Source organism: Sprattus sprattus (assembly GCF_963457725.1).
Source record: "Sprattus sprattus genome assembly, chromosome: 14".
Taxonomy (NCBI): Eukaryota; Metazoa; Chordata; class Actinopteri; order Clupeiformes; family Clupeidae; genus Sprattus; species Sprattus sprattus.
The window spans coordinates 8,967,539-8,981,947 of record NC_137912.1 but is presented as its reverse complement, the minus strand read 5'-3'; the positions used below and the strand labels follow the sequence as shown (position 1 = coordinate 8,981,947).

Genomic DNA, 14,409 nt, shown 5'->3' with positions numbered 1-14,409 from the left:
ACATCATTTGTGTGTGTGAGTGGGACATGGGCGTAGAGGGGGGGGGGGGGTTCACGTCAGCCGAGCTCTCAGTATGGCACCATTAAATGAGCCACTCGAAGAACCCAGGTGCAACAAAGAGCACTGAAGCGGTTTCTCCCATGAAGAATCAGACTATCAGGTACTGATCTTGGGTTTTTTTCAAAGTCAAATCCAGCCTTAGGTAATGCTGCTGTGATCATGTCACACTGGGGCCAGATGATTCAACTGTATTAAAAGGTGCAGTCTGCCATTCTAATCCCATGTACTTTTAATTCACCTCTACCTGTCCGTTCAGTGTTTGCGCTCAAAAAGCTCCAGTGTTCATACGCATTACATTTACATTTTACATTCGTCCTTTAGCAGACACTTTTATCCAAAGCGACTTACAAGGATGTATACACATTTATTTATTTATTTTTTAAATTTTTTAGACTGATGGCATACTGCACATCAGGAGCAATTAGGGGTTCAGTGCCTTGCTCAAGGACACTTCGACAGGGAATCGAACTAGCAACTTTCTGATTACTAAACTTTTCTACCTCCTGTACGCATTGTACACAAACAAGTGGCTCGGACTGCTCCATAGACAATCTCAGCCACCCTACACAGTGCTTTAGGAACACCAAAGGGAGAGCGGTCATTTGATAAGCTGTTGAGCACGACTATTAACAACCTTTCCTGAAACCAATCCTGAATCGCAGACTGCATCTTTACATATAAATAACAAAACAACAAAAAAGAAAACACTATCCACCCTGTCAAAAAAAAGCATCTGCAACTTATGTGGGCATACAAACCAACACACTGAAACATAAGCACACACACACACAGAAGTGAACAATGCTGTTGTGGCCTATGGATGCACATGTTCACAATGATGCTGGTTGACCAGTAGAGCACACACACACACACGCACACAAACGCACACAAACACACACACACACACACACACACACACACACACACACAAAAAACACAGGATGGTGGGGATTGGGAACATCACAAACGAATGCACACGGCAATGAGAGTGACCTTCTCCATTCATATTCAAGAGGACTTGCCTCCTCTGCAGTTAGCTCCTCAGCGGATGCAGAGGCCTCCGTCTCCTGCAGGGGGCAGCAGACACACAGGGAAACGGATGGCTGTGGGTGCCATTTTAAGAGTCACTTTTTGCCGCCCGATGAGGTCTAGCAAGCGCCAGACTGGCCCCAGACTGCTTAGCTTAGTGCTTCAGAGTAATGCCTACCTCACAGCGCTGACTTCCAGGAATATCATCCCACCTAACCACCCCCCACCCCTCTCTCTTTCTGTCTCTGTCTCCACACTGCCATGTTTGCTGAAGAGCTGCTCACAGACTTCTTCAAATGATCTTAACTCTTTGCGGGTTTGGGGAAGAGACAGCCGGCAGCTCTCAGCTGTGCGAGAGCATTTGGGCTCTGCACCAACTCCCTGGCCACTTAATATGCATGTAAAAAAAAAAAAAAAAAAAGATAACACGTCTAAGAATCCCATTCGTAGCTATCTAACCGATGTCACACCTTGACCATGGAGGTCATTACAGCGGATCATGGAGGCTTGTTTGCTAATGTGTGTAATTCAAAGCACCTCATCCTGTCATTAAAAGCCCTTTGAGGTGAGAGACAGTATAACATACTTTAATAATATTCGGCAAATATAAACTCCCTTTCACCCCCTTAAAAAAGAACCTTCTAAAAGCCATTAGATACGACAAAGCTAGCTGGAAAACCCTCTAGGGGGAACAGATAGGAAAGAGAGGCAAGGTGTTGGGCAAGAGGACGTACCTTCTTGGTGGGCGAGGTGGGGGTCACCTGGTTGGTGGGGCTGACTGGGGTGGGACTGGTGACCCTGGTGGGCACTGGGGCTGTGTTGTTGGTGTTGGTGGTGGCGGGTGCAGCCGGTTTACTCTTCTCTAGATGGGGGGGAAATAACACACAAGGTCAGCGACTGGTGGGCCGGTCATTATAAGAGCCTACAGGTGTCGAGACTTAAGGGAACGTTTTCATATGTAGCACTTATTTGGAATAGTATGCCCATGGTAAGATAGATACATTTATTAATGTTTTATGTGTATGTTTGATTCCCATTTCTGTTGTCCCTTTTATTCAACTCATAATCTGCTGCTATGACACCTGAATTTCCCTAACGGGATTAATAAAAGTTTCTTATCTTAAAGCATATGCACACTGTGAACTTTTTTTTAATGATAATTGATTCAGAAAATAAGTTTATGATCTTTTTTAGGGGGATGGGGGGGGGGTGTCACGGACCTGCTTCATTTTCAGACTCTGAGTCTTCCTCCTCCTCTTCCTCACTGGAGCAGCTAGACTCGTCCTTCTTGCCCTCCTCCTCTTCGTCCACCTTCTCCGGCTCCAGGGTCTCGATGCGTGGCGCAGGCTTCTCCGGCTCCAGCAGGAGAGTCTCTTTGCTGAGAAGCCGGCAGACACACACACACACACACAGACACACACGCAGACACACACACACACAGACACAAACAGACACACACACAGACACACACACAGACACACACAGACACACACACAGACACACAGACACACACACAGACACAAACAGACACACACAGACACACACACAGACACACACACACACACACACACACACAGACACACACACAGACACACACACACACACACACACACACACAGACACACACAATAGGGTGAAACTTCATTGACCCACGGCTCTGTTCAGGCATAATAATGCAATCAACCTCAGCTAGAGGGTTGGACAAGGACACGACTCCAGGATGTTACAAAAGAAGATTAGAACAAAACAAAAAAAAGAAAAAGGGGAGAGAAAAAAAGATTGCACATTTTCCAAGTGGTCAGCCCAGCCAGCTCACAGGTGGACACTACTTACCTCTTCAGTGGTTTCAGTGACTGATTGTTGTCCCCAGTGGTTGTAGTTTCTATCAAAGGTGACTTCTTGACATCCTTCTTCTCGCTCAAAAGCTGAAACATCAGGGAACAGGTTCTTTTAACTTATATATTTGCACACAAGGAAGATTTCTCCATTAAAAAAAAAAACAATCCCCCACCGGTTAACTGGTTATTTTCCATAAACTTTAATGGAATGCTTCAGGAGGAAAAAAAAAAAAGGAAAAACAGAAAAGATAGCTGGCCTACCAAATTCTGTTTCTTATGCAGCTCCTCTAAATAGCTGACAACGTCCTCATCAGCTACATCAAACGCTGTTTGACCCTGAGGGCAGAGAAACACCATTCTCCAAAGTCAATCCTTTACCATGGACATGGTGCAACCAACAAAGGCAAAACACTTATAGTACAACAACTATTACAACTTTCCAACTGGGTTAAGTGCGTTGCTCAAGCGCATAGAGGCATACTGGTTATTCAGAATGGAACACTAGAAACCATCTGGCTAGCCACCCAGGCCTAAGTAGGGATAGCAGTGCTGGGACACACAGCGGACAGTACATCCTCCCATTCCTAGTTCACTTGCCTCTAAATAACTGCTAAGTAATCTGCTACATTTACATTTAGTCATTTAGCAGACACTTTTGTCCAAAGCGACGTACAAGGGACAAAAGCGAGTATAGGAGAAAAATAAACATACATACATACCACTTTATTGATGACGTCCATGTCGCACAGCTGGTCGACGAGTATTCTACATGCCTCCTCTTTCCCCCAGTGAGCTGCAGCATGGAGGGGGCTCCAGCCATCAAAGTCTATAATATTTACATCGTATCCTGCCTGGATTAAAAGCCTGATACACGAAAAAACATAAAAGGGGCGGGGGGAACAAGAGAAAAGATTGACGTGATTTTTTATATGGGTGCTGCTGTCTGAGCTTGACTGCAGATGACTGGATTAAAAGCCTGATACACGAAAAAATACACAAAAGGGACGGGGGGAACAAGAGAAAAGATTGACGTGAGATCGGAGCAAAACTTATTTTTTTTTATATATATATGGGTGCTGCTGTCAGCTTGACTGCAGATGGCCAGGGCCTGACGTTGTGGACACTGTATGGTACCACATCATCTCACAAAAAAAAGGAATGGGGGCTGATGGGCAACCTTAGCGTGAAGACACAGGATTGTAACTAGACTATGTAGACTGTAGATTGTAATCCAATCCAATGGAATATACATTTTTGTATAGTATCAACAATATCACACCAATTCACAGGCATATAACAGGAGGTTTTGCTGCCTTGTCACTATAGTTCTTCAGTACAGTGGAGTGGAGTGGAGTGGAGCTAGACTTTTTGGACAGTCTCCCAGTGCCAGATGGACAGGGCGCCTCCGTCGGGTTGCACGGCGGTCAGTCAATAGCAGTTGGCAAAGGCTTTCAAAGGCAACCGTGATAGACGGGAGACATGCTATTGGAAACACAACCTACCTGTCTGCCTGCCTGCCTGCCTGCCTGCCTGCCTGCCTGCCTTGGGAAGAGCAACTGTTCTCCATCCTCGCAGCTCGTCAGGCAGATGGCAGACGGAGGCGACGAGAGCCTTATTATGGCAATCTTTTCCATCCTCCACTTGCTATGTTTGTCATTACAACCAGCATGGACAAGGAAGACGGGCCGATAGTTTTTTGAAAAAGTAGTAACAACATGCTCTGGGGTTTGATTTATTAGCCTGCTTTGGCCGGCGAGTGAACTCACTTTAAAACCTCTGTGTATCCCTTGGCAGCGGCGACGTGCATCGCAGTGCCTCCCGACTTGGCGTGCCGCACGTCGTTGATCTGACCGCTGTTGAGCCACTGCCGCGCGTCTCGAAGCATGATTCTCTCCTCTTCTTTCCTGGCGGCCTCTATGTCCACTCCTGGCAAAAGAAATGTACAAAAAAAAAAAAAAAGGTGGATGGGTTGGGAGAGGTGGTGGTGGTGGTGGTGGTGTGGGGGGAGAAATAGACGGTCAGATCCTGAGGTTTAACATCTTCTTTACAATCCTACAAAGCGGGACGCTTCAACAAAGGCCAGGAAACATGCATGATATTTTTACTGAACCTCTGGGAACTATGAAGTTTTAGCTGGGAAAGGTGGAAAAAATGAATCAGAAGCCCCAAGGCCTGCTCTGCTCGAAATGCAGGTCTACATGCTGTTCGTCAGGCTCATCCCACACACACACACACACACACACACACACACACACACACACACACACACACACACACACACACACACACACACACACACACACACACACACACACACACACACACACACACACACACAAACACACGGTTTAGGAATTCACGCCAGGATGCGAGGGGCTCGACACTCACTCTCGTTTGAGAGCAATCAAAAAAGGATGAGCAGGCGACCACTGAAAAGCCTTACGACGCAGAAATCAGACCTGGCCCGGCTCACAGCTGCTGTCTCAGTCTGTATACGGTTTAAGACTGGAGTCAGCAGTCTTAGGCAGTTGGCTTGCCTCAGATTAAAAACATGTTATGGGAATAAGCAAATGCCAACCATTGAGTAGTCAAAGGTTAAGTTAACAGCCACTACTCCCTTACAATCCTCAGCTATATCCTTTGCATAGTACAATAGGGGCTGTCTGGGTAACCTTCACAGCTTCATTGAGAGCATGACAAAAAAAAAACCTGTTCTACAAAAACTAGCACCGTCTCCCTCACTCCTAATTCCAACAGCAGTCCCATAAGGGCACAATCTGGGGGATTTTTTGGTAAGTAGCAGCCCAGCGCTCGACGGCACACCGGAGGGAGGCGTTGAGAGTCTGACCTCGTTTCCAAACTCTGCCTGTTGTGGCATTTCTTAAAACTGCTCGATTTTGAAATTTCTTGAAACTATTTGTTTTTCTTTTCAACAGGAGAAAAAAAAAAAGAAAAAGTCTCTTTCAGAGGACAGGTAAGTCTGGTAACTAGGTCAATGGAGCTATGCTATATATGGTTGTAGCGCGTTCAGGCATGCGCCGTCTTGTCCATCACAGACTGCAGCGAGGGCTTAAATGCAGGTCGTCTGGCAGCTGCAGAGGCGCAGCGCCTTCTGCCTGGAATTGACCGTGCAGAACTACGTAAACAGTCCAAGGCTCTCTGGGCCTAAAGCCAACATTTCAGCTGCAGGTACAGTTTTAAAACATGGCTCCAATTCTAGCCTGTTTGAACCGTTGAGAGAGACTGAATTCTTTCTGGAAATGACACATAAGGATCTGTGCCAAGATGCAGGCCTTTAAAAAAAGGGGGGTTAAAGACATATGAAGTATACTTAAGTTGAATTTTTGGCATTTCAATACACCCCGCCAACAGAAAGGAGAAAATGGAAAGGGAAAAAGACTTCAAGGCAAATCCTGAAGGCAACAGTGACACACAACATAACAGTTTTACCATCACAGTACTTGAACGGAACACGTACACATAATCAAACCAAATCTATGGAGAACTACAGAATCACTTCTTCCTGCTTCAGGCAAAAAATAAAACAATAGCAATCTGTAACATTAATCCAATACCATTTGTCATGTGTGAGTTCATTTAATTACAACACTGTGGACGAACAACATCGTGGTAATGACCTGCAGCACTTTTGAAAGTGATTCTTGTTGACTGTCAGGTTGGCTAGGGAGTGGTTAACTTGTGTGAGGCTACGGGCCCTTTGCCAAAAGCAGGGAGCAGAGGGAATGATAGGGACGCTGTTCAGTCAGCTAAACATTCCTGCACAAATTCACTGACAGAGCAAGGGTTGTGCATAGTATGCACTTCAATCGTGGGAAGAAATTCAAGCAGGGGAAAAAAGAAGAAGAAGAAAAAATAAAAAGTCAAGGAATGCTCAGATTCAACTCAATCCTCTATGAGATGCAGCGCTGAAAGTTTGGCTTGAAATTTCAAAGCAAACAGCCTAACTTTATTATAGCTACTGAACTGAATTATGTAAAGATATTGAATTGAAAAACTGATTGATATCATAATTACAAACAGATTTATTGTTTACTTGGCGGTGCACGTGGATTATTTCAACTGGCACAACAAATTAATACTGACTCTGTATACAAATGACACTCAGTTTTCAAAAGGTTTAATATAGTAAAGAATCTATAGAATCACCAAGGGAATGGTAGCTTTCCTACCCAGCACACTGTTGACAATTTCCGGTCAAATTAATGCACCGGAGAGGTTATTCCGAGCTGTAGAGGCAAACCCAGGACTAGATCGATCCCAGTTGAGCTTCCAAATGAGGTCAGAGTTCAAGTCACACGGAATAGCGGCCACAAGGCTCATAAGAACCATGGCCTTAAGTTCTACGCACATGACGCCATTACAGTGGTTTACACTGTGCTCCCGTAATGGGTTTCAATTAGTCCCTTTATTCCACTGCGATAGCCAGCCTGCACCCAGCACTGTGGGAGAGTTCAGACAGTTATATAAAAACATTAAGAGAAGCACTGTTAGAAGGCTACTCAGCAAAACTGCAGTCGTACCATGAGGTCACTGGTCGTCCCAGCGAATACACGGCCCTGTGTAGCAGAGGACAGGGGGCCTTGAGGGCAAGACACTGATCTCAGTCAACCCTCTCTTGTTGTTCAGGGTCATTAGTGCTCTCCGTAACAACTGGATGTCATAATGGCCTTTTCTCTTTGCGGAATTACAAAGGGCCCCATTACTGCATGTAACAAGCAAAACAGGTAGAACAAAAGGCCTCAGCTGGAGCACATGCTGGGTCTATAAAAAGCAGGAAGACTAATTGACCTCCGCAAGACCACAAAATAGCAGCTCCTTGGGTAATATGGCCCACATTCAAAGCTGGTTTTACAACAGAAAACCTTGCACCCTGGGCCAGTGCATAAAGGCATCCCTGTGAAAGTAAACAAGACAAAAAAGCCAGCAACCCCAAAAGCTGACTGATAATCACGCCCTCTTTCTGCCACCGGCCTCTGTTCAGGCCTTCTCAGTCCAAATGTGTGTCTTTGGCCACGTCCAATCTACATTAAAACTAGCAGGAAGGAAACGTAACAAAACAAGCCCTCTAAGAAAAGACCCTCAAATAAAAGCAGAAGTTTACAGCGTGGGAAAAGGCCTTCCCATCATCACCACATTTAACAAGACACTGAATCATGGTCTGGACCATTTTGGAGGGAGAGGTGGTGGGGGTGGGGGTTGGGGGGGGTGAGGATGGCAGGAGGCCCAGTCACCTGACCTCCTCCAGTGGTGAGCCGCCCCACAGAAGGGAATAAAGGTCGAGTGGGTCGTGGGGGGGAACTGTTGTCCGTCCGTCCTCGATGAATTTAACCCCGTGACTGGGGTCTCGCTCAGAGTGGAGCACAAGACAAGAGAGGCAAATCACATTACTGGCGCAGAGGGGCATTACACAACGCTGTTATGTAACAACATCTCCGACGGCGGAGAATAGGGCTCTATCTCTATATTGTAATAGGATCGGCGGCAGCAGCAGCAGGGCAATCAGGCTCTATATGGGCCTTTCTGTGCAATGCTCACACAGCTCCGCTTGCTGACCCATCAGTGCGTGCTTCGGCCTCAAATAGACTTGAATCAAATAAACTTGAGGAGTATCCGTCCTGACCTGTTTAAACGCATTCCCATCAGAACACTGCCGCAGATGGGATTTAGAAAAAGGAAAGAAAAAAGAAGGGAGAAAAGTCCGCTAAGTTATTCTACAAATTCTGCAGTCTTCAAGAAATTACTACAGTAGAGTTCGTCTTTCGGCAACACTGCCGCAGATGGGATTTAGTAAAAGAAAACAATAAAGGAAGGAAGAAAAGTCCGCTAGTTATTCTACAAATTCTGCAGTCTTCAAGAAATGACTACAGTGGAGTTCGTCTTTCAGCAAAGGCTAGAGGGTGGTTGCATGCTGCAAGCTGCATGCAGTCACAACCTCGAAGCCACACTGTGGCCGTCAATCTCCACAAATAAAACCTGACAGCTGCCATTGGCTAGGATGTGCTTGATTCCCTTTGGGTGTGGGTTAAGCCACGGTAGTTATATAATACACTTTTAAGGAATGCTACATGCTAACAAACGGCAGGCTGGGAATATTAGCACTGCATCCTAAAAACCCTCTAGACTTGTGGCGTGTTGAGGGATCTGCCCTGACCACAGTAGACCAAACAAACCTAGTCCCAGATCCCGGAGCTCCTGCCCTTGACTCCTTCCGACATACGAGGGTCAGGTTCAGGTTACCTCAGGGAGCGCAGCCTTGCTTCTGTGTTACCCCACTTACAGGGCTCTATCTGTGCAAACAAGCTGTGACAGATGGAGAGCCCCCTTCCTTCCCTCTGTGCTTCTCAGAAGAAACCTGAGATGGCAAGCTTGGAGGGGGGTCTTATATTAATGCAGGGATTCGCGACTCCCAAACCTGCCTGCACACAAACTCATGAAAATGTACAGTATTTCAAAGTGGTAGTGTACATTTAAATGAGTGTTTTTTGTTGTTGCTGTAAACTATGAGTTTACTGTGATGAAACACACCAATTTGAAATGGCTCAACACATGGCTTTAACAACATTAAAAGTCATCCAAGGCAAATGCTGACGTAGACGCCGACTGGTTGGTACGTATCTACGTCAGGATACACCATACATACATTCAAACGGAGTCAACACTCGGTCCCTCCCTCCCTGCACACCCCTTCAAACCTTTCCCACCTTTGAGAGCATTTTTCAAAATGATGCAGTGGGTGTTAGCCGAATCAGCCTCAGAGCTGGAAGGAAAACCTACACTTTAACGTGCGTGTTGCGCAACGTTTCCATAGACAGCTTCAGGGGGTGACGGTGTACTGTAGGGAAGGCGTCCCTCTGTAACACTTTCTAGCAATGTCAAGTGGTCAGGGCCTGTAAAAAAAAAAAAAAAAAAAAAACCTTCTCCCACAGACGTAAGGGAGAAGCGAGGAAAGGCCCGGGCAAATCCGGCGGCTCAGCCCCCTGCCACGCCACAAAGGCTACGGCCCATCACCTCCCACTGCTTGGGCTGCATGAGAAGAGGAGTCCTACAGGGCCCGGGGCCATCGCCGCATGTCTGAACAAAGCCTTTCAACCAACGGCACAGCTTCATTTCATCAACTCAAGAATGGCCGCGGCCAAAAATAGAAAAAAAGCCTCCCATCCAGTTTAGTATCATCACAAAAGGTCCCAAGTGAAGTGGATCACATTTCTACCCCTCCCATTATGTAACCGGGCCCAAGTACGCAGCCAAGCAAGAGCCGACCGGGGGTGAGTGTGGGGGTTTTGGTCACGCCATTGTTGCGTTCGCTCGATTTCTTAAATCCTGTATGACGGCACACGCATGACATACCTGGACATGATGTACACAGCGTGGTATAACAGTAGGGATTAGAGAGGATAAGAGAGAGAGAGAGAGCAAAAAAGGAGAGAATAAGAGAATCAGAGAGAGAGAGAGAGACAGAAAGAGAGAGACAGAGGGAGCAAAAAAGGAGAGAATCAGAGAGAGAGAGAGGGAGAAAATCAGAGAGAGAGTGACAGAGAGAGAGCGAGAGAGAGAGGGAGCAAAAAAGGAGAGAATCAGAGAGAGAGACACAGAGAGAGACAGAGAGAAAGAGAGAGAAAGAGAGAGAGAGAGAGAGAGAGAGAGAGAGAGAGAGAGAGAGACAGAGAGAAAGAGAGACAGAGAGAAAGAGAGACAAGTGGAACTTGTATTCTATGCTTGCTGGTGTTTGCGAATGCTGGAGTAATGGAAGGCTGCCAAAGCTTGGCTGTCTGATATGACTGCAGGGCACAGTGGCCTGGCTGGCTGGCTGCACGCACCGCGATCCTGTGCAAATAGGACCCGCCCCTGTCCCTTCCTGACATGGCTATCAATGACCAAACCTGAACAAATGTGTTACACACAGATGATAAGTCACACTTGGGCAACAGCGATTCTGTCTAGGTTTAAAGTGTCACCCAACGTCTGAGTGGTATTAATACACCATGGTCTGTCTAAGATGTCTGTGTATCAGTCACCTTGTCGGTTGATCTCGTTCTGCAGAAGTTCCTCCATGGCCTCCTCCTCTGCAATGTCCAATGGCGTCTCGCCTTCACTGTTGACGACGCCCACACTTGCACCCTGACTGATTAGATACCTGAAGAGGCAGAAGCACGAGGTTAATACGGCTTAATTCACTCAAGCTCTACACACGCTATTATACACCCTTGAAATGTGTTTAATGGGCCAAAAAAGCAAGCAAGCAGGTAAGGGGGAGGGGGGGGGGGGGGGGACTTTGCTTGTCTATTTTGTGGTGAGACTGAAGAAGAGTAAGCTTTTTCTTTCAAAACATTGAGAACACACACTAAGTGTGTACTATATACGTGATGTGCGTTATCCATCCCATGAGTAGTTTGCTACATCCAACACACTTTCCAACATTTGAAATTCAAAACTATTTGGTGAAGGCTTGACCCAAGAATGCAACAGTTACTGCAGGTAAATGACGGGGCCTAGACCGCTGTCAATAAAATGCATACCATAGAGCAAGTCAGTGTGTGCTTTTGCTTCAAATTACTGGCTAGCAGCTTGGGCTGACAACACCGTGCATGCCATCTGGTGATAAAGAAGTGCTGTTGCCCCCTGGGGAAAGCTTAGCCCGACTGTTTGACCTTCAGAGAGAAAAAAAAAAAAAAAAAAAAAAACCCTGACACATATAACTCCACTGACCCTATACCGGCCCCAGAAGGTCCCCTAAATGTTTATTAGCATTCAGACGCGATTAGCAACATGACGACACATGCCTTCGATGCTCAGCTGCTCACATCCAGTGCAGCATAATTAGCCTCTCAGCCTGTTAAGCTAAGCACTCTTAGCACTCAAAAATGTCTTTCCCCTAAGCCTGCTCTCCGAGATGACTAGTGCTCAGGGAAACTGGTGCTCGAACTGAAAAACACGCATACCGACTTGAGGCTGTTAACAATTAGCCTAGTCGCTGATGTGGGGAGTGAGCAGTCCCTTTTCATTTCAGACACGCCACTTTAAAAAAAAAAAAAACAGACATTTCAGAAAAAAGTTCCTCAAAAAGCCAGGGTCCACAAAACCAAAGGTATATATTCTTTCACATTAGCATTCAGCCAATCCTATTTCGGGTTTCTTTACAAGTCCCACAGGCTTTGTGGTTGGTGGGCCACCCTGATTGGGGTAAAGGCTGTGGTATTGGTATTGGGGCTTTTGAAGGCTCCCTTCCAGCAGTATATTCCCTACTAGAGGGGCAGGGAGGAGTTAACCTACATGTGTATGCCTGCCATGCTACCAGAGGACATTCGCTGATCCACAGTGTGGCCTCCTGAGGACGACGGCACTCCATTCGGTGAGTGGATAAGTCAAGCCTTTTCACTTCACCTCTCCATCGTCCCATTGTACCGCTCTGGAACAAGCCAGCCCTTGTCTTCCTGAACAATAGGGTGGAGTCACCAGCCTCTGGTAATGGGAGTTAATGGCACAATAGGAGACAAGTGTGGAGCGCCACTCACTGATAATAATTAAACTCAGGCTAGCAAGGCTGGAGACATTTAGTTTTGACTGTGACATGTTTATTTAGCCTGGGGGGTGAGCCACAGTGGCTTTTAAGAAGCCAAGTCTTGATTACGACTTTTGAGTTACAGTGTCAGGACGGAAACCTCACAAGAGTGTAATTAAAAGAAGAATCAATGCAGCCGAGAAGTTCATGCCCACACATCACTTCATTACATTTGACAGTAATATATTTTTCTTCCTGATAGGACAATTATAATGGGCTTCTGAAACATAATGTGTTGACATTTTAAGGTCAGAGCACCACCCTCCCAGTACCCTGAACAATGAGTGGCAAAGGAACACAGAACAGGTTCAGCGGAGCTTTGAATGTCCACTGATAAAAAATCTCAGGCGTCTTCTGTTCTCTTGAAAGGTACCCTTCTGACTCTAGATTAACTGTGGATGCAACTCAATATCAAAACTCCAGTTTCATCCCAAATAAAACACACACCTCAGTGACTTCTCTCTCTCTCAACAAAAGAAAGCCATACTTGACCTCACTACTTGGTGTTATAGCTACAGAGATCTGAGGGATATTACCCCCCACTTACTGTGGGTCGAGGTGGACACTGCTGTGCTGTCAGTTCAACCCATCAGCTGTCCATGCAGTCAATCACAAGAATGAATAATCACATCCAGACAACAAGGGCACATTCGTTTTTTTAAACCTGCTTGTCCACGCAGTTGGCACTTCTCAAACTCAGGTTTTGAGAAAGACCATCATCGTATCAGAATGTTTGTCAGCCTCATCACCCTTTTCTCAGTAAGTGAGTTTATCTTTTTGGATGGCTGACCCCAGGCAAGCACATACAACTGTAGAATGTCCGTCTTCAGTGTTACCATTCCTGACAGCTGATGGACCATATGCAAGAAAGGTCACTTGCTTTCAGATGATTTTTTGTTATAGTACTGTTTCAGATCTCCTGCCTTTAAAATTAGGCTTCAATTCAAATTAAACCTTTGGTCAGGTTGTTACAACGGACCATGGCTTAAACGCGTCTGGAAATAAACTGGTCTAAATAGCAATGAGAAAATCTTGAGAGTGCGGTTTTATTCTACTCTATGTTACAACGGAACCACCTCAAAATACATTTATATATGATTTGCAAGAGTGAGCAGAGCAAAGAAATGCATCATTGATTGCAATCGATAATCCCAGACCCACGGCTGACGGTCAGAGGGCTTCTGGAGAGTATAGGTGACCCTTCTAAAAGATGTGTGGGAGGAACATCATTACATGCATGACAACCCACGACCTCCTGAGGGTATCAACTTGCCCATTACACACTTCATTAAAAAAAAAAAAAAAAAAAGGTCTAAAACAAACCATTGATCCAATACCTCACTGTGTCCACCATTTATATAGGATATTGATGTATTGCAAAGGGGCTGGGAATCAAGGGCAGAGGGAGAGAATAAGAGAAAGCATAAACTGGGGACCATCCATCACTAGAGAGGCTGTGTATGTGTGTATGCGGACAGAGGTCACTAATAGAGCTGGACCCGAGCCTAAGGCCTACGCTTTGCATCCAGCCATGCCAGAGGACGTGGGAGGCCCGCCAAGGTAGCATCGAAACACTCAGGAGCCGCACATAGTTATTCAGATGGCTTACTTGGATGGGCTTCTACGAGTGGATTAGGCAACGTGAACGTGTACTTCGCAGTGACTTCCAGACCAGTTATCGTCATAAGACTGCAGTGAAGCCTAACGTTTTCAAAATCTACATTGGGAACCGAATGCGCAACAATAACGTGTGTTTGTAATGCATGCATGACCAATGACTCAACACCTGGATGAGCTAATCAAACTCAAACCCATTGACCCCCCAAAAAAACGGAGGCACAAAGAGGACCACACTGCAAAAAATGCTTTTCTAACCTAGTGTTATTACTCTTATATTGAGAT

The 14,409-nt window shown here is 45.9% G+C and overlaps 1 protein-coding gene across 1 annotated transcript in view; it reads right to left on the bottom strand.

Annotated features, from left to right (window-relative positions):
- Positions 1 to 14,409, bottom strand: part of ppp1r12a (protein phosphatase 1, regulatory subunit 12A) — a 69,735-nt gene that overhangs the window by 25,258 nt on the left and 30,068 nt on the right. The window contains 8 exon segments of the mRNA XM_080851316.1: positions 1,083 to 1,127; positions 1,824 to 1,951; positions 2,310 to 2,467; positions 2,923 to 3,014; positions 3,189 to 3,263; positions 3,647 to 3,791; positions 4,694 to 4,853; positions 10,964 to 11,082. Of these exon segments, the coding sequence (XP_080707442.1) occupies positions 1,083 to 1,127; positions 1,824 to 1,951; positions 2,310 to 2,467; positions 2,923 to 3,014; positions 3,189 to 3,263; positions 3,647 to 3,791; positions 4,694 to 4,853; positions 10,964 to 11,082 (922 nt within the window).